This window comes from Uloborus diversus, chromosome 1 (genome assembly GCF_026930045.1).
Source record: "Uloborus diversus isolate 005 chromosome 1, Udiv.v.3.1, whole genome shotgun sequence".
Classification (NCBI taxonomy): Eukaryota; Metazoa; Arthropoda; class Arachnida; order Araneae; family Uloboridae; genus Uloborus; species Uloborus diversus.
This window is the reverse complement of record NC_072731.1, coordinates 260560469-260580271: the sequence shown is the minus strand read 5'-3', so window position 1 is coordinate 260580271 and position 19803 is coordinate 260560469. Positions and strand designations below refer to the sequence as shown.

At 36.9% G+C, this 19803-nt stretch overlaps 1 protein-coding gene across 1 annotated transcript in view; it reads left to right on the top strand.

The window, feature by feature from the left end:
* LOC129220388 (ABC transporter G family member 20-like) overlaps positions 1-19803 on the top strand; it is a 77069-nt gene that overhangs the window by 6365 nt on the left and 50901 nt on the right. Inside the window, 1 exon segment of the mRNA XM_054854804.1 lies at positions 10625-10779. Coding sequence (XP_054710779.1) covers positions 10625-10779 — 155 coding nt within the window.

Sequence of the window (19803 nt, the reverse complement as noted above, 5' to 3'; positions counted from 1 at the left end):
AAGACATTATTGAGCAATCACAAATTGCTTATTGCTTTCATTTGACTGTTAAATGACGTCTTTTGATTTTCCCCCCTCCTGCATTTGCAGCACCACCGTCGACCAGCTCCTATAGCGAGTACTGTCTCCAGGTTGCATCTATACCCTACACACACACGTATATACACACACGCCTACACACATGAACGCTTACTTACGTGCGTACACACACACGAACGCCTCAACACGCGCATACATACACATGCACATACACACATATACACATGCACACACACATACACATGTACCTAAACAAACACACACATGCGCCTACACAAAAACACACACACATGCGCCTGCACAAACACACTCACGCATTCATAATTCATACACATACACGCTCGTGATTGCGAAAAACATAATTTGAATTCAAGATACCAAAAATTCAAACTAATATAAACTTCTTTAGATTATTTTCACTGTCCTTATTTTGAGTGACAAATCATACGCTCAGACAAGGAGCTTGTGCCAGTTTCGCTCGTTTCCTAAACAAAATGAATGGCGAGAATTTTCAAAATTCAATTGAGGCAGTGAGAAGCAAAGGAATGTGTCAGTGGACGTTTTCAAGTTTTGAGTGAAACACGTTTAAAGATTACGTCCTAGGTAGGCTTCCGTTGAAATTTATTTCTAAATCATGCTGTACTGCAGCAACTACCAGGGCTACTAGTACGATCTCTTGCCCCAAGACAGAGGAGGGGTTCGCCTACCATGTGTACTGGTTATCTCCAAATGTTTAATTTTGCCACTTACATCCCTTTGCTTCTCACTGCCTCATATGCAAAATGTAATGAATGACCAGATGAAATTTATTCGTTTTTTAACTGATTTCCTTTAAAAAAGAAAAAAAAAAACTTTGTAACGGAATAAAACGGAACAAAATAAAAGTTAAAAAATATGTAATAAATACAGTGAGTAAGTGAAATCCGGGAAAAATTTAGACAAATTAGTTTTTACATGAAAAACACCGCCAGCTCAGTCAATTCCAGCCGAGGACTGCAGTTTCGTGCTTATTAGCACTCATCAGCCCGGCATAGGAGTGACTGAGCTGGAGGTGGAAAACCTCTTAAGGAAGCCAAGAGTGCGAAACAAACTGGTATCTAATATAGAATTAGCAGACCAGACGAGTGACCGAAGCAATGGTTTGGTTCAACTCGAAGATTGAACGCGAGGCAAGGTATATTCAGTACATTACCGCCCATCAGCCAGGGCTAAAGCAAAAATACGTGAAATACACCGCCAGCTCAGTCATTTCCAGCCGAGGACTGCAGTTTCGTGCTTATTAGCACTCATCAGCCCGGCATAGGAGTGACTGAGCTGGAGGTGGAAAAACCTCTTAAGGAAGCCTAGAGCGCCAAACAAACTGGTAGCTAATACAGAATTAGCACTGAAGCCCTGGCTATAGGGTGGTAACTTACTGAATATACCTGCCTTGCCTTCAATATTCAAGTTGAACCGAACCATTGTTTCGGTCACTCGTCTGGTCAGTGCTAATTCTGTATTAGTTACCAGTTTGTTTGGCGCTCTAGGCTTCCTTAAGAGGTTTTCCACCTCCAGCTCAGTCACTCCTATGCCGGGCTGATGAGTGCTAATAAGCACGAAACTGCAGTCCTCGGCTGGAATTGACAGAGCTGGGCGGTGTATTTCATGTATTTCTGCCTTAGCCCTGGCTATAGGGCGGTAACTTAATGAATAAATTAGTTTTTATTTAATTTGCATTGAACATCATAATACAGAGAAAGCTACCACATATTGTCTAACAATTTTAAATAAACTATCCTTGACAAAGTGACATACATTGTAACAATTTCATTTCTCAAGCAACCCTTATTATTGTTCAGTGTGTGGACAGTAATTTTTTTCTTTAAAGGAAAAAGCTCCGTATTCAATCCTTTCATTTACTCAAAAACCAAATTTGGGAAACGGTCCCATTTTATTCAGAAAAAAATTCCGTCTTTTGAATTTTTGTAACTTTTATCTCCTGTAAATGACAGAAGAAGGATTTGGAATAATATTTTGGAATAAATGGCAAAATTCGAATGATGTGGGAGTTTCAATAAATGTGTTTTTTAAATCATCGAGCATACTCTCGCGTATTGCTGCAATTTGAAATGCAAAGAAAAAATAATAATAATTTGAACTCTGACATCTTGAATTCAAATTATGTTTTTCGCAATCACGAGTGTGTGTGTGTGTGTGTGTGTGTATGTAGGCGTGTGTCTTTTTGTGTGTGTGGGTAGTTGCGTGTATGTGTGGGGGGTATGTGTATGTGTAGGTAGTTTTGTGTATGTGTAGGTGTGTGTGTATGTATTTGTGTGTGTATGTGTTTGTGTGTGTGTTTGTGTGTGTGTGTGTGTCTATGTGTTTGTGTGTGTAGGTGTATGTGGGTATGTGTATGTGTAGTTAAGTGTACGTGTGTTTGTGTGTGGGGGGTATGTGTATGTAGTTGTGTGTATGTGTTTGTGTGTGTGTGTAGGTGTATGTGTAGGTGTATGTGTGTGTGTTTGTGTAGGTGTATGTGTAAGTGTAGGCAAGTAAGTGACGCAACCTGGAGACGGTTTTCGCTAGAGGAGTAGCATCGTGATTCGGCCGATCGACGGTGGTGCTGCAGAGGATGCTGGCGGGAAAATAAAATGATAGGACATCAAAACAGTCAAATGAGAACAATAAGCAATCGTGATTGCTCAAAAAAAACTAAGGAACAAATTTGAATTTTTCGCTTTTTTTACCTCCTTACAGTTTGTCATCGTTAAATTTGCCGCCCTAGGTGACACAGGTCGTCTACCCCTGGAGTCGGGCCTGGTCACATGTCACATTGTTTTTCAAAAGCATATCGTTATTTTTTAAAAAAGTGTGATGTCACACTTTCTGTTACCTCTTCCCCGCCCCTGTTACATACTGTCGCAATTTCACGAACCCCCTCTCCCTCAAAGCATGACATCATTTGTATACGACCATCTCCCCCCCCCAAAAAAAAAATAGAAAAAAAAACAGGATAGGACGGAGCAAAGAGCAACTTATACAAGTTGGTCTTGGGACAGAGTTCCACTTTCTATTTCCTCTCCCGTATAATTACAAAAACATTTTGATCAGTGCAAAAGAATGATTAATGCTAAAACTTTTACTGCTTACTATAAAGTTCAGTTCTTTATTTGCATGGAAGCTCACGGGAGCTGAGCTCATGTGCTTCTTTTGAATTTCATTGACCGGAACTTAGGCTATTTAGACAGAACTTATTTTGATGAGTAAAAATAAGTTTTTAAGACTATAGGGCAACCACAAAACTACACTTTTGTTAGAAATGAAACCCCGCCTTTACAACACACATTCAAGCAACTTCGCTGCGAGGCATGAAAATAAGTTCTGACACTGATTCTAGTGTAAATGAACCTTCGGAATCCGAATAGGATCACCGTTTCTCTCCACCATCCGCCGTTTCCTGGAGACATCGTACCCTTTGTTTTTTTACTTCTCGATCATTCTATGGCAAAGACTTCGAGAGGGAGAAGAGAGCCTTATTTTAACCGTTTTATTTCTTCTGAAAGGCCAGAAAGGACAAATGTTCAAAATTATAGATATTCGTATGAAGGGGGGGGGGGAGACTTAAAGGGTGTTTTCTCTCTTAAGGGGTTATAGTACCTCAAAAATGATGAAACGATCAAAAAAAAATTTATTGCTTATTTCAAAACTAAAAACTATTCTGAACACAGGGGAAAAAATTTCGTCGCTTTAGTTCAAATATTTAAAAAGTTATGAGTGGTTTTAGACATTGCTCGCTATGTGTTCTTATGCAAAAGAAAAACTTTAAATTGCTTTTTCTCGATGATCTTTTTTTTTTTTTTTTTGTGTGTTTTCATGTCATTAGAATCCCTAAGGATTTTTTTCTATTAAAGGTACAGCTTTAAAGTAATACTTTTTGCAATTGGGATAACATATTTGACAAAACTGTGCATTGAAAAAGCATTTTATAAATTACTCAAATGTTAGAGCATGTTAAACCTTTAAAAACCAAATAAAAAAAACTTTGATTTTTTACATAATTAATCACAGAAAATTTTCTAATAAACTCATAAGCAAATGAATGCACAGATTTTTAGAGATGATTATAGTGATTGTTTAGCAAAAAACTTTTTTTAAATTAGTGCAAAAATAAAAAAGCCTTAGAGATTTGAAAAAATTGAAATTTTCTCCAATTTTTTGAATTTTTTTAAAAAAAAGGCAGTATTTTTAAATTTTGAAAATAAATTATTGATTACGAAATAAGTATGCATGTTATGGTTTCAAAGAAATATAAAGTTTACTTAAATTTAAAAAAATTTCTTGACAACTACTGTGACTCCTTAAAATATTTTTAAAAAAGCATTAAACCGATTTTTAAAAGCCCTGATTAAACTCCATAACGCCAAAAGTCAAGAAAACTCAAGAAAAAAAAAAGTAATTTGAATTTTGACATCTTGAATTCAAATTATGTTTTTCGCAATCACGAGTGTGTGTATGTAGGCGTGTGTGTTTGTGTGTGGGGGTATGTGTTTGTGTGTACGGGATGTGTGTATGTGTGTGTAGGCATGTATGTTTGTGTCTGTGGGGGGGGGGGTATGTGTATGTGGGGGTGTGTAGGCATATGTGTTTGTGTCTGTGTGCAGGCATGAATGTGTGGGTAGTTGTGTGTATGTGTGTGTGTGTGTATGTGTGTGTGTGTGTAGTTGTGTATGTATGCGTGTGTGTGTAGGACATGGATGCAACCTGGAGAGGGCTTTTGCTATAGGAGCAGCATCGTGAGGAGCCCGCCTGTCCACGGTGATGTTGCGGAGGGTGGCGGTGGGAAAATAAAATCAAAGGACATCAAAACAGTCAAGTGAGAACAATAAGCAATCGTGATTGCTCAAAAAAGAGCCAATGTATATAGTTTTTATGTAAAGGCTAAATTCTGCAAAGGCAGATTGGTCATGCTTTTTCCTTTTTAGCTCTTTGACGCGACACAATGTCCTTCCACTTACGCAAGCAGTCTGAAAAACATTTTTTTAAAAATCTCTCTTCCTGATGTTTATTTGTTTCTTTCTTTCTTCCTTTTCCGTTATGTTTTCCAGTTCGTATTGACACTTTTCCCTTCTCCAACGCCCACGACAAGTTTTGAAAACGATCGGTTCTATCATTCCTTATTTTTTACTTATTCGGATAATACGGAAAGCCGGATACTCGAGAGCAGGAGTGTCCTGCATTGTGCAAGAGTGTCCTGCTACCTGCAACTTGCAAGTAGAGTGCAGCGCTCCTCTTACAGTCTCTTTTGAAGAAAAGTATACACTGTAAAGAAAAAAAACTGCAGTAGTATCACCAAATCTCTAAGGAACTGGACTTCCTTAAAATTTTCTAGTAACGTTACGCTTCTTCTTTAACAACAACGCTATCAATTTTATTGCTTTCTTTTACAAAAAAGGAAGTATTGTATTCGCGAAAAAATTTTCACTCAAAAATCGGCCTTAATTCCATTTTTCTCACCCCCGAATGAATGTTGAGTTTTTTTTTTTCGACCCGATCACACGTGGATATATGAATAGGAACGTACAGACACCCGAAATATCCATTTTGACGACCCCCCGAGTTAATTACAACGAATTTTCTCGTGACGTCCGTATGTGCGTATGTATGTGCGTATGTATGTGCGTATGTGCGTGTGTGTGTATGTGTGTATGTATCTCACATAACTCAAAAATGGTACGTCCTAGAAAGTTGAAATTTGGTACGTAGACTCCTAGTAAGATCTAGTTGTGGACCTTCCCTTTTGGTTGCATTCGGATGTTCCTAAGGGGGTCATTTGTCCCTTTCTGAGGGGAAATCATTGTTAATTTCGATGTAAACTCAAATTGTGTTATAATTTGTCGGACACTTGGCGATATCTCGCCAGTCTTTTGGTCGCTAATTTTTTTTGCCAACTTGGCGACAAATTTGGCGATTTTTTTTATTTTTATTTTTATTTTGGTTTCAATTTGGCCACTGTTGGTGATATTTAGAGAGTAAACAATTGAATCTCATTAAAATTGCCAATAATGGGGAAATGACATTAAATTGGAGTAAAAGGAAGTCATGTGATGCACACATCAGCTCGTTTTAAAATGAGCTGATGTGTGCATCGATGACTTCCTTATAAGCCAATTAAATGATAATAGTACAGTGCCTTGGAGTAAGCAAAGAAACATTTTAATTATTTTTGCCCCAAGTTTGCTGCGAGCTGAAGCAAAAAAAAACGCTTTATACAGATTAATTTTCCCAATATTAGACATTTTAATTTGATTCAATGGTTAACTCCCTAAATTTCGCCAATAGTGGCCAAAATGAAACCAAATTTAAAAAAATAAAAAAAGAATGCCAATTTGTTTGTCGCCAAGTTGGCGACAAAACTTGGTGACCAAAAGTTTGGCGACATGTTGTCAAGTGTTTGCCAAATTATAACACCACTCGAGTTTGCATTGATATGAACAATGACTCATCCCCAAAAAGGTGTAAAAGACCCCCTGAAGAATATCCGAATGCAACCAAAAGGGGAGGTACACAACTAGAACCCACTATAGGAGTCTACGTACCAAATTTCAACGTTCTAGGACATACCGTTTTTGAGTTATGCGAGATACATACGCACATACACACATTCGCACATACGCACATACACACATACGCACATACGTACATACGCACATATATACGTACATACAGACGTAACGAGAAACCACGTTGTAATTAATGGTCGGGTTGAAAAAAAAAAACTCAACATTCATTCGAGGGCGAGCAAAATGGAAATTAATTTCCATTTTTGGGTCAAAATTTTGTCGTGAATACAATACTAATTTTGCTTCGTAAAAGGAAGTAAAAACCCGTATCGTTACTAGAAAAGTTTATGGAATTCCAGTTTTCTGGAGATTTTCTAGTAAGTGCTGATTTTTTTTTTTTTCTTTTTTTTTTTTTTACAGTGTAATAACGATAAGTAACGTTGATGTATCGCAACGAGAAAAGTTTATGGAATTCCAGTTTCCTAGAGACTTTCTAGTAGTACTGTATTTTATTTTATGAAGTGTTCTAAAAAGTATGAAATGGCGCAAAGTTCATCCACGTGGTTCAAAGTTACTCTTAATTATTGCAATTTCTCTCACCACAAAACAGTTGAATGTTTTTCAAATCGTTTGCACATGTTGCTGCCAAAGTTTCAATTGTGTCACTAAGTTGTGCAGAACGAATTTAAATAGCCGTTCAACAAGAGTGACATTCTTAATGCGTGAAGGGAGTGCGCAGAGAATTGTCCGCAAACATTGAGCTACAAATAACTGTCCCATAGTCGGAGGTATTGCAAGCGATTGCTGAGAAGCTGAGATACAGTTTCCAGAGACGACAGTTTCGCACTTGTTTTGGGCTTATTATTTTGGAGTACCCATAATCAGTGGTGTAGCGAGAAAAAATCCATGGGGGGGTGGGGGGTATTTTTCTCTGAAGTTTAAAGTAAAGCCATGCCCTCAAGTTACTTATACAAGTTCACTTATACTGTATATATATATATATATATATATATATATATATATATATATATATATATATATATATATATATATATATATATATATATATATATATACACACACATATATATATATATATATATATATATATATATATATATATATATATATATATACACACACACACACATATATATTGTTTTGGGGCTCATGGGGGGGGGTCTGACCCCCCTATTCCCCCATTGCTAAGCCACTGCTCATAATAGAACTGCAGGCAAATAACCTAATATAGATGCAGGCCCGTCATTTGGAGATCGATGGCGGGAGGGCAAATTGCCTCTGTATATTAGAAACATAATATTAGTTTGTTTTTCTTCATGTATTTTGTCGTTTTTTTACAGTAAAATGTATTGAATAGATTCACATTGCTAACTTTCGCAAAGTTTTGAAATGATGGACCTGTACAGAATCTGAATATATCTTCACACTGGTAGCGAAAAATACTTCAGCACACCGGCGAGAGATACGAAAATACGATGCGGTTCCTCTTCAAAATAGCGAAAAAAGTTTAGGTATAAAGATACGAGTGAATATACCCACACAGCTTCTATATGAAGTTATTTGTCTGCAACTCGTTTCAAGTTATTCCTGACGGAGGATCCTAAAACATGAGGGAAACTACTCTCTGAGTGATGTAATTGATCTGTGTTTGACATTTGTTTGCAATTACTTAAAGGTTATCAAAATTTTGCCATCAAAATTAAGTTGAAAAGACGAAAATACAAAAAAAAAAGATAATTAATTTGAATTCTGAAATTTTGAATTCAAATTATGTGTTTTGCAATCACGAGCTGCGACAGGACCCTACTCAGGGGGCTATTGTTTCTAGAAAAAACTCCTGTCCCCCAAGCCTACCCCTCCTCCTGGGCGGTTACGTGTGTATAGTTGTGTGTGTGTGTGTGTGTGATGTGTACGCGCCCGTGCATGCATGTGTAGGCTTGTGTGTGTGCGTAGACCTGTGTGTATGCACGTAGGCTTGTATGTATGTGTGTAAAGGCTTGTGTGTATGAGCGTGTGTGTGTATGTATGTGTGTGTGTATGAGCGCGTGTGTGCGTAGGACATGGACGCCATCGACCAGGAGAAACGGATTCCAGGAGGCAGTGCTCGGAGCCGCGCCTGCAGAGGCCGGTGGGCGGTGGTGCTGGTGTCCCTGATCCAAGATGAAAAAGGAACCACAACATCAAGGATGGTGAAATGAAAGCAATAAACAATCGTGATTGCTCAAAAAAAAAAAAAAAAATCTAATTATAGCCGACAGAACGCACCCTTTCCGTCCCTCTATTATTTGGAAAAAGGTCAATAAACTGGAAATCAATCGCATTTCACGTAAATGTTTATTCAATTCCCCTTAAGTTTGCGAGAGATTAGAGATAAACTACGTTAGGATAAATGATGTGTATTTGAAGCTGTGAATATTGAAATAAAGATTAGAAGGGTAAGAAACGATAAGCATTATGAAACGAAACGAAAGACGTGCTTCCCAAGAGAGAGTTTTAGATTAGAAAATTATATCTAAAGAAATGAAAGTTAAAAGACTTGAACTAGCTATTTCTTGACTATTTGTATGTTATTTACCTTGTTTTTCCATTTTACTCATATTCAACAAAGCATTTTTGACAATTTTTTATTTATAGTCTGCCTTACTATTATGCCCGCCCCTCCCCCAGGAAAACTACAAAACAACGCTTTGCGAAGAAAACTTGTTTCGTCAATGTTCAATTAACCCTGGCTTCTCTTGTTTTCTATTGGTTTCGAAGCAGACTCTTCCGAAGACGAATACCAACACTTATAAGGTGAACTACAGTAGACTCTCGTTTCACGCCGGTTTATTTTACGCGGTTTCGATTATACGCGGTTTAAGATTTGACACCTTTATTTTATTTTACGCTGATGCGTCAATGCAAACAGATCAAATTGTCCCCTCTTTCAAAATCCAAACTCCTAAAGATTGCAGATTACGCGTAATCGACTGCATTTTGGCGTGCTAATAATCGAGCTTGAGCCCCTGGAGACGTTTTATGTGTTGGTTCCTGAGCTTCTTCCAGAAGTAAAGTTATTAAACTCACACAGTTCAGAACTCACTGGAAGAAGAGCTTTTAGGAGTGACAAAGGAGGCCAAAACCAACGAGGATACCGACTTGGGTGACACACAACCAAAAACGTTCACATTGAAAATTTTCAGCCATTCTTAGACAATAGAAATGATCTTTCTGATTTGTTATTGAAGGAAGATTCTAGGATGGAAATGACGCAAGTGATCATGGATGCGTTAATGCTCCCCAAAAAAATTACAGAGAAAAATTCATAATGACTGCCAGCAGACTATCATAGCCAGTTCTTCTTTATAAATGGAACATAAAATTAGATTATGTTTTCTTTATTTATGTTGTGCATAAAAATCAATATAAGTACACATTAAACTTATTATTGAATTAGTCATTTTATAGAATGAAATATTTTTTTTTTATCTGCGGAACCTAACCCCTATTTTAACACTATTATTAGGTCTCAATTTACGCGGTTTCGATTTACGCGGCATTTCCCTGGAACGTAACCCCCGTGTAAAACGAGGGTCTACTGTATAACAATGTGTAATTTACTAGATTAGATAGTGAGCTCCGCCCCTGTTCAATTCACCTACCCCATTTCTCCACCTGCGGCGGTGACAATTGATGGACGCCCCTGGGTCACCCCCTGGATATCCTCCAGGATATCCAGGGGTTAGGCTGTCCTCAGATCGTCAGGACTGGATGCCTGGCTTGAGGTTCAGAGGGGCGAGGCAGGGTGAAATGGCTTCCCCTGAATGTTCTGCATCCATTGGTACCGGTATTGACCTGGTAAACATTGCCATTCTGGTGGAGATAGGGTTATTCACACACAAACACACTCACGCACGCAGACACAGAGAGACGCGCACAGGGTAGATGGTTAATGTTTATGAACTTTCGAGTTTTTCCTGTGAAAGCGATGAAACCTTATGATAATCTTGTGACTTGTGTCAATCGTAATTGTTTGTGTATTTTAGGAATTGGCTCTGTATCCTGAAATAACCATGGAAGAAACCCTAACATATTTTGGAAGGTTATATCTAATGGACCATGCCGACATCAAAGAAAGGATCAAGTTTCTATCAGAATTTTTGGACATTCCTGATAAAAAGAAACAAATTAAAAATTTGAGGTATTTCTAGTTCAACTAGCATTTTAGATTTCTTTTCAGCATTTCAATGTTTTTTTTTTTTTTTTTTGCAATTCGTTTATATTTTAAGCTTATACATCGTTTTTTTATTACCATAGTTTTGTACTGCAAATATGCCATCTTCGATAAATAATTATCTTAAATTTATTCTTCTAACTCCTGTGCATTCTCAAAAATGCAACCTCAAATCTCATAATTTTTTTTATCGTATTTGACGCAACGGCTTCGAGAAAGACGCTCCGGTTAAACGTTTCGTCAAACTGACGAAAATTTTGTGAGATTTGAGCATGAGTTTCTGACCCAGCGAGAAAAGAACTGCGCTAAATTTAACAGAAGAAAAAGATGATAATTCAATTTAATTAAACAAAACAGAAATAATGATAACGAAAGAAGTAACAACAACAACAACAAAAGTAATGATGATAATGACAAAAGCAATAATGATAATAATAAAAGTAACCACAATAATAATAATAATAATAATAAGTAACAACAGTAATAACAATGTACTGTCCACTGACAGTAAACTTCTAAGTAAAACTTGTCGACAGTAAACTTCTAAGCAGTGGCGGCGATTCGGGGGGGGGGGGGGGGGGGGCAACCCCCTCCTTTTTATGGTTCACTAAATTGTATATTCAATTAATTGTAATGTGGCTCACTAAAAATAATTCACTATTTTATTTCCCAATTTAGAAACCAAAACTAGAAATTATAAAATTAAAAAAGAAACAGAAGTGTCAAAATTTTCAGATCATAATTATTTGTTTTACTTTGTATATCTGTTTACAAAACATTATTTAGCACAAGTAGTAACTTGTAGTTTCTGTATTCATTGTTTAGATATTAGTAAATCAATTGTTTTACTTAAACAAATCATACTTGCTTACTGAAATTTTTACCAAGTGTTTGTGACTTCACAAAATACTTTGGGGTAAGTAATGTAAGTCAAATTCATGTCAAAGTGTTTCTGGGGGAAAGTTTTCGTGAAAATAGTTCATCAAAATCTTAAGAAAAACGTGAGAAAAACATCTGCATCCATTACAAATACAAATACAAATACAAAAGTGACGACCAGCAACAGGCTCTGGGCCCAGCTAGACTGGTCCTAGTCAATTTACAATCCCCAGTGAAGATCAATGGCCCTCTTAAAACTGTCTACTCCCTTGCTCATGACCACCTCTTCCGGTAAGCTGTTCCAAGGTTCCACTACCCTGCTATAATAATAATTTTTCCTAATATCCATGTTAGCCTGAGATTTAAATAGCTTAAAACAATGACCCCTTGTCCTGTTTTCAGTGCTAAACTTCAGCCCCGTAACATCTTTCGTTTTAATAAATTTAAACAGCTGAATCATGTCCCCTCGGTCTCTTCTTTGCTCAAGACTGTACATTTTTAGCCTTCTAAGCCTGGAATCATAATCTAAGTGGGGAAGTCCACTTATTAGCCTTGTAGCCCGCCTTTGAACCCTTTCCAATATATTAATGTCTTTCTTAAGATAAGGGGACCAAAACTGAAGAGCATACTCCAAATGGGGTCTTACCAAACTTCTATATAAGGGCAGAAGAACTTCTTTAGATTTGTTTGAAATAGATCGATTGATAAACCCAAGCATCTTATTGGCTTTGTTGCTAGCAATGCTGCACCCTTAGTCTCTTTAATTTTTTTCAAATGAAGTAAAACGTCATCCCAGCCAAATTTTGTACTTTTTTTTCTCTTCTTTTTTTCTTCCTTTTTTTTTTCATTGCCGCCGCTAAAAATCCTATGGCTTTTAGTTGTCATTTCTTTTATCCCTCCTCCCTTTTCAGTTCCAATCGCCACCTCTGCTTCCAAGTAAAACTTGTCAACAGTAAACTTCTAAGTAAAACTAAACGAGCTGATGTGTGCATCACATGACTTCCTTTTACACCAATTTAATGCTATTTCCCTATTATTGCAATTTTAATGGGATTCTCTCTCTAACTCTTTAAATATCACTAGCAATGGCCACATTGAAAGCAGATTTAAAAAAAAAAAAAAATCGCCAAATTTTTCGCCAAGTTGGCGACAAAACTTGGCAACCAAAAGACTGGCGATATATCGCCAAGTGACCGCCAAATTATAACACCACTTGAGTTTGCATTGATATTAACAATGATTTCCCCCCAAAAAGGTGCAAAAGACCCCCTTAGGAACATCCGAAAGCAACCAAAAGGGGAGGTGCACAACTAGACCCCACTACGAGTCTATGTACCAAATTTCAACTTTCTAGGACATACCATTTTTGAGTTATGCGAGATACATACGCACATACGCACATACGCACATACGCACATACACACATACGCACATACATACAGACGTCACGAGAAAAGTCGTTGTAATTACCTCGGTGATGGTCAAAATGGATATTTCGCGTGTCTATACATTCTTAGGCACTTTTCCGCATGTGGTCGAATCGAAAAAAAAACTCAACATTCATTTGGGGGTGAGCAAAATGGAAATTAAGGGCGATTTTTGAGTGAAAATTTTTTCGCGAATACAATACTTCCTTTTTTGTAAAAGGAAGTAAAAATATTGCAATCCTAAGGTTGCTTTATTTATTAGAATCCATCCCCATAAGCATGTGTACTGAGGGAAAGAGAATACTACTGAAATAAATCTGTACTAATAATAAAGCTGAGTCTCTCTGTCTGGATCTCTGTCCGGATCTCTGCCCGGACCCCTATCAGGATCTCTTTGACACGCATAGCGCCTAAACCGTTCAGCCGATTTTCACGAAATTTGGCACAGAATTAGTTTGTAGCATGGGAGTGTGCACTTTGAAACGATTTTTCAAAAATTCGATTTTGTTCTTTTTCTAATCCAATTTTAAAAACATTTTATCCTGTAAATTATCACAACCTGGTAGAGTAAATTATCAAATTATCATAACGTGGAACCGTAATGTAGGCGAGCAAATGAACATAGCCATATTGGCGAGAAATTCGCATCATCCATTATTTGTAAACATACAAGCGAACCAAATGACCTTTCAATTTTTGTACTACGGGTAAAGCCGTGCGGTTATCGCTAGTTATGAATAAGATGGGCACAGTACAAAATAGTAGATCTTACGTGGACTGAGAAGCAGAGTTCGATGATTTGTATCATTAATTTTATCATTATTTTCAAAAGTTCAAAATATCATAATTTGTATAAAAATTTGAAACTTGCCTTAAAAATTTAAAATATTTTTTTCTAAACTATTCAAGTACATTTTCAATACACAAGAACTAATCGAGATATAATTCACTATATTGAATGAATTACCAACGTTTCAATGCACGAAAATTGTAAATTACTGTTAAAAAAAAGCATTAAAACGTTGGTAATTTATTCGTTTAATTTTGAAGCACAAATTTATTTATTCGTTATACACTTTTATGTTAATAACTTAGTATAAAATGGCACAACACTTGTATGTGTGTGCGTGTTTAATTTTTTTTTTCAAAGTTATTCCTTTATCTTCTTTATTTTGTAAATAACTAATAAGTAAATCGTACATATGATGGATGTGTGTGTAGACTTAATACAAAAGGTAGCTGAACTCAGGCCCGTTATTTCGAATTTTTTCAGAGGGGGAGGGGGGACAAATGTTATATACGCAATGCATCTTTGATTGGAAAACAGCAAAACCACCCCACTTATATGTAAATCCATCAATGTTTCAAAGCCAGGGAGGGTAATTGCCCCCCCCCCCAGCCCCACGGTCCAACGAAACCCCATCTCCCCTTATATAATTTTATGTAAATAAATGAATGATAAACATAATCTCTATTCAAATCATCAAAAGTGATTGATGAACAATTAAAATGCTTCCCTGTAATGCAATTTTTTTTCTATCGATAGAATGTCTTTGTTGACACATTGCAGCGTTTTGTTTTTTGCTTCTGAGAAAGAATATGGTTTAGAAAAAAGAAGCAGAAATCACTTACCAAGCTGTTAAGTGCTATTGTGGCATCAATCGGAATCGAAGTTTTTTTTTTCATTATTTAGTTTATTACATTTTAAACTGCAAAGTGTTGAAAAGGCTTTAATTTTTTTTCCTTTAATTCATTAAATATGTGTTCAAAATTGTTGACAAGTCATTTTTTGCTGAACCTTTGTCTACAGTAGACCCTCGTTTTACGCGGGTTTATTTTACGCGGTTTAAGATTTGACACCTTTATTTTATTTTACGCGGATGAGTTTCGGTTTTACGCGGATGCGGCAATGCAAACAGATAACATTTTCCCCTCTTTCAAAATCCGAACTCCTAAAGATCATTTGCATTTTGGCGTGCTAATAATCGAGCTTTGGCCACTAGACATTTTATGCGATTGGTTCCAGAGCTCTTTCTAGAAATAAAGTTACTGAACTCACACGGTTCAGAACTCACTGGAAGAAGAGCTTTTAGGAGTGACAAAGGAGGTCAAAACCAACGAGGATACCGATGCCGGTGACACACAATCAAAAACGTTCACACTGAAACTTTTGAGCCATTCCTTGACAATAGAAATGATCTTTCTGATTTTTTAGTGAAGGAAGATTCTATCATGGAAATGATGCATGTGATTATGGATGCGTTAATGCTCTGCAAAGAATGACAGAGAAAAATTCTTAATGACTGCCAAAAGACTATCATAGCCAACTCCTCTTTATAAACAGAACACGAAATTAACCTTAAACTTATTATACAATGAGTCATCACTAGAATGAAGTATTTTGATATCTACGGAACCAAACCCCTATTTTAACCCTAGTATTAGGTCTCCATTTACGCGGTTTCGAATTACGCGGCATTTCCGTGGAACGTAACCCCCGCGTAAAACGAGGGTCTACTGTATTCACTTAAAAAACTGCTTAAATTGTGGAAAATAACTCTTAATTTATTAGAAAAAAAGATATTTATTATAATGTGAGAATTGTTTTTCAAATAAAAACTAGAGAGAAATAAGAACATTTTTTTCACAATATGTTTGTGTAAAAAACGTGGCTTGTGACTTGGGGAGCTGAGCGGAGGGGTAAGAGAAAGTTTCCCACCATGTGATAAGGGGGGGGGGGGGTCAAATATGTTAAAAAAACTGCGACATCATTTATGTACAGCTCTACGAAAGGGTCTACGAAAACGAATCTATTTTGCGATTATCTCACCTGACTTCTGCCAGGTGTAACGACTTCAGTTTCCCATCAAGAACTCCTTCCTTTTTTTTTTATTTCTGATTATAGGTTGCATTGAATTAATACTGAAAATACTTCAGACAGTTGATCGATTAATACTTGACGTTAATTGCGGCTTCTCGGTTGCCGCCCAATTTAGTGAGACGGAATGCGTAAAAGAGCGGACATAAATCTACTTTTGTTAATTTCAGGTCAAATCTTGAGGCGACTGGAATAGAGAATAAGAGAAATGGTTTTCTGAGTAGTAGACTTATCTTCCAACATTTGCTTGAAACTCTGTTAATGTCTTGTAAGAACTCTCATGAAAAAAAAAACTTAAAAAAAAATTAATTTGAATTTTGTCGTCTTGAATTCAAATTATGATTTCGCAATCACGAGTGTGTGTATGTAGGCGTGCGTTTGTGTGTGGAGGTATGTGTGTTTCTGTGTAGGGGTATGTGTATGTGCGTGTAGGCATGTGTGTTTGTGTCTGTGTGCTGGCATAAGTGTGTGGGTAGTTGTGTGTATGAATGTGTGTGTGTGGGGGGTATGTGTATGTGCGTGTAGGCATGTGTGTTTGTATCTGTGTGCTGGCATAAGTGTGTGGGTAGTTGTGTGTATGAATGTGTGTGGGGGGGGGGTATGTGTATGTGTGTGTAGGCATATGTGTTTGTGTCTGTGTGCTGGCATAAGTGTATGGGTAGTTGTGTGTATGAATGTGTGTGTGTGGGGGGTATGTGTATGTGTGTGTAGGCATGTGTGTGTGTGTGTGTGCTGGCATAAGTGTGTGGGTAGTTGTGTGTATGAATGTGTGGGGGGGGGTATGTGTATGTATGTGTAGGCATATGTGTTTGTGTCTGTGTGCAGGCATGAATGTGTGGGTAGTTGTGTGTATGTGTGTATATGTGTTTGTGTATGTATGAGTGTGTGTACGTGTGTGTGTAGTTGTGTATGTATGAGTGTGTGTACGTGTGTGTGTAGTTGTGTATGTATGCGCGTGTGTGTAGAACATGGATGCAACCTGGAGACGGCTTTCACTAGAGGTGCAGCATAGTGAGGAGCCCGTCGACGGTGATGGTGCGGAGGGTGGCGGTGGGAAAAATCAAAGGAACGTCAAAAATAGTCAAGTGAGAACAATAAGCAATCGTGATTGCTCAAAAAAAAAAAAAAAAAAAAAAAATCTAAATAATTCCCAAGACTACTTCTTTTTACGAGTTTTAATAGCTGAAAAGAATGGGTGCGCGTCCCATCACGTCGTGGGTACGTCATGGGTCGTACCAATGGTACGACCCATCAGCACGACGAATGCTAGAAGCAGTACTTTGTAAATCAATAGCTCCTCCAGGGGAGGGGGGAGTGTTTTTAAAGATAAATTTTCTAGATACCCACAATTTTAGCATAATTCGATGGATTACTCGATAAATATCACTGATAGTGCCTAGTTAAAACCTGATTCGAAAAAAAAAATCTTTTTTTTTGGTCAATTTGGCGATAATACGTTAGCGACAGTACTTGGCTACCAAAACCTTGGCGATCTATCGCCAAGTGGTCGCATTTAATTGGCCGTCGCCAAATTATATTCTCACTACAGTCTGCATTGAAATTAACAGATTTTCCACAAAAAATGAGTAAAAGATTCCTTTGGGAACATTCGAATGCAATCAAAGTAAGAAGCACTCAACTAGACTCCACTCAGACCCTATATAAAATATCTGAACCATCTACGGCGTGCTGTTTTTATGCGAGATAGACATGCACATATAGACGTCACGAGAAAATTCATGATAATTAACTTGGGGATGGTCAATATGGATATTTTGACCCTCCATGCGTTCGTCGGTACATATGCACGTGCAGACGGGCCGAACAATCTACTAAAGATTTATTCTGGTGTGAGTAAAATTGAAATTTAGATCAAATTTGAGTGAAAAGAATTTCCGCGATTACAATACTTCCTTTACTTGAAAGGAAAGGAAAGACGCAATTTTGTTAGAGAGACGCACGACATAAAAATTCATCTCAGTAACTCATTATATCACCTTAAAAAGGAATGAAAGCCTTTACAAGCTCATTACAATCGCTCTCTCGAGCATTCTAAAAGACAATAATGACTGAGTAACTAATTTCCAAAACATGTTTGCCAAATATCATAAAATTAAATGCACGCAGACGATAAACTAAAAAATATGGAGATTTAATAATGGGGTTTTTTCCTTCAGTCACAAGTACTACTTTTAGTCACTGAAATTGATAGAATAAATAAAGAAAACAACATGGACCCAGAAAATACTTTCATTTTTCCAACAGTTATTTTTTAATTAATTTTTTAAAATGACCGATTTTTCAAACAAGGCGTGGTCTTGATAACGTCCCAAATGATGCACTTTCGCGCATCTGTCTGCCGCGATTCCACGTTATGATAATCAAGAAGCGAATTAAATATTGCGCTCTACGCTTGCTATCAGCCATATCGTTGCCAGTACACGTGAGTAAAGAAGCAAATGAAATATTACGTTCTGCAAATGGCAACAGTTAATGGCATTTCATCGTTTGTGATGTCATCGGCAAAAGCGTAAACAATGAAAGCGCACCGATTAAAGTTTTCTTTTTTATATTAAGCTTAGTCAAGTCATTTAAAAAATGATCAGATCCTATGTTTTTAAGCATGCTCTTCCAGAAAAAAATACTTTTGAAATTTTGGAAACGACCCCATTCTTACAATGTGCTGTTAATTGTTCTTTTTTTAACAATAAGGCTTTTTGAAAACTGACGATATTTTGCATACGGAGTATGCATCATAACTTGACGCTTAATAGTTTTCATATGAATTGTCAATCTTTCATTCTTCTAGTTTCACTAGTCTCCAGTCAAAGTTTTGGAATTTTTACCTTTGATTTAGAAGTTTACTTAGTCTGCTTGCTCTTGCGACATTTTTAACTTGCTTCCCAAAAAAGAGGGATATTTCAATTTGTACATGTTTTTTGTCGGATGTCTTTTCATTCATAAATTCACTTCTTTTTAATTGAAAAAGGAGATCGTTGTAGCCCCGAAATACGTGTCTGCAGTTTCTATCGAATTTGTGAACATTAATATGTTGTTTTATTACCTTTTAGTTCGCGCATGAATGATTTGGGTTTATCACTCAACGAAGAATAATCATATATAATGCATTCGTCTTTTTCCCCCACTTATTCTTTTCTTTTTTCCTCTTTTTTTAACTGCTGGAAAATAACTTAGATAGGTTTCTTGCTGTTTACGTTCTTCTGTACCCAAAGTATCCTCATATATATATATAATAGCCAATGATCGAGTAATGCTCCTGACGTCACCAACAATGAAACTCACGCCACGGCATGATAATTAGATAATATGTTTTGGTAATGTTCAGCATGCAGGGAAAGGCTTTATTGTGACAAGGCTGAGCTCGATCCGGTAACTTAACTGTTTTACTGGTAAGACTTAAGTGTGATTTCAGAGGAATGAAGAAACGGAAGAATAGTCAATAATGAACGCTACGTACTGGAGTTTGGGATTCATCCATTGGAGTTAGAGTTACAATTTCAAGAAAGTTTCAAATTTAGTTCAATTTCAAATTTAGAGTTACAATTTTTCAACGAACTTCAAGGGACCCCAAACTTCCTACTGGAGTTTAGGGTTAGTCCACTGGAGTTAGGGTTAAACTATCAAAATATCACCAAACAGGCAATGGCTTTGTTCAAAATGTAGAAGCAATTTTCCCCCGTCATACCCTGCCAGGCGATTTTTTAGTATAATTAAGAAATAATATGAAATAGCATGGGGGTAATACATGCTGCTTTTCAAGGAGTTCTGCAATAATTGGAACGAAGC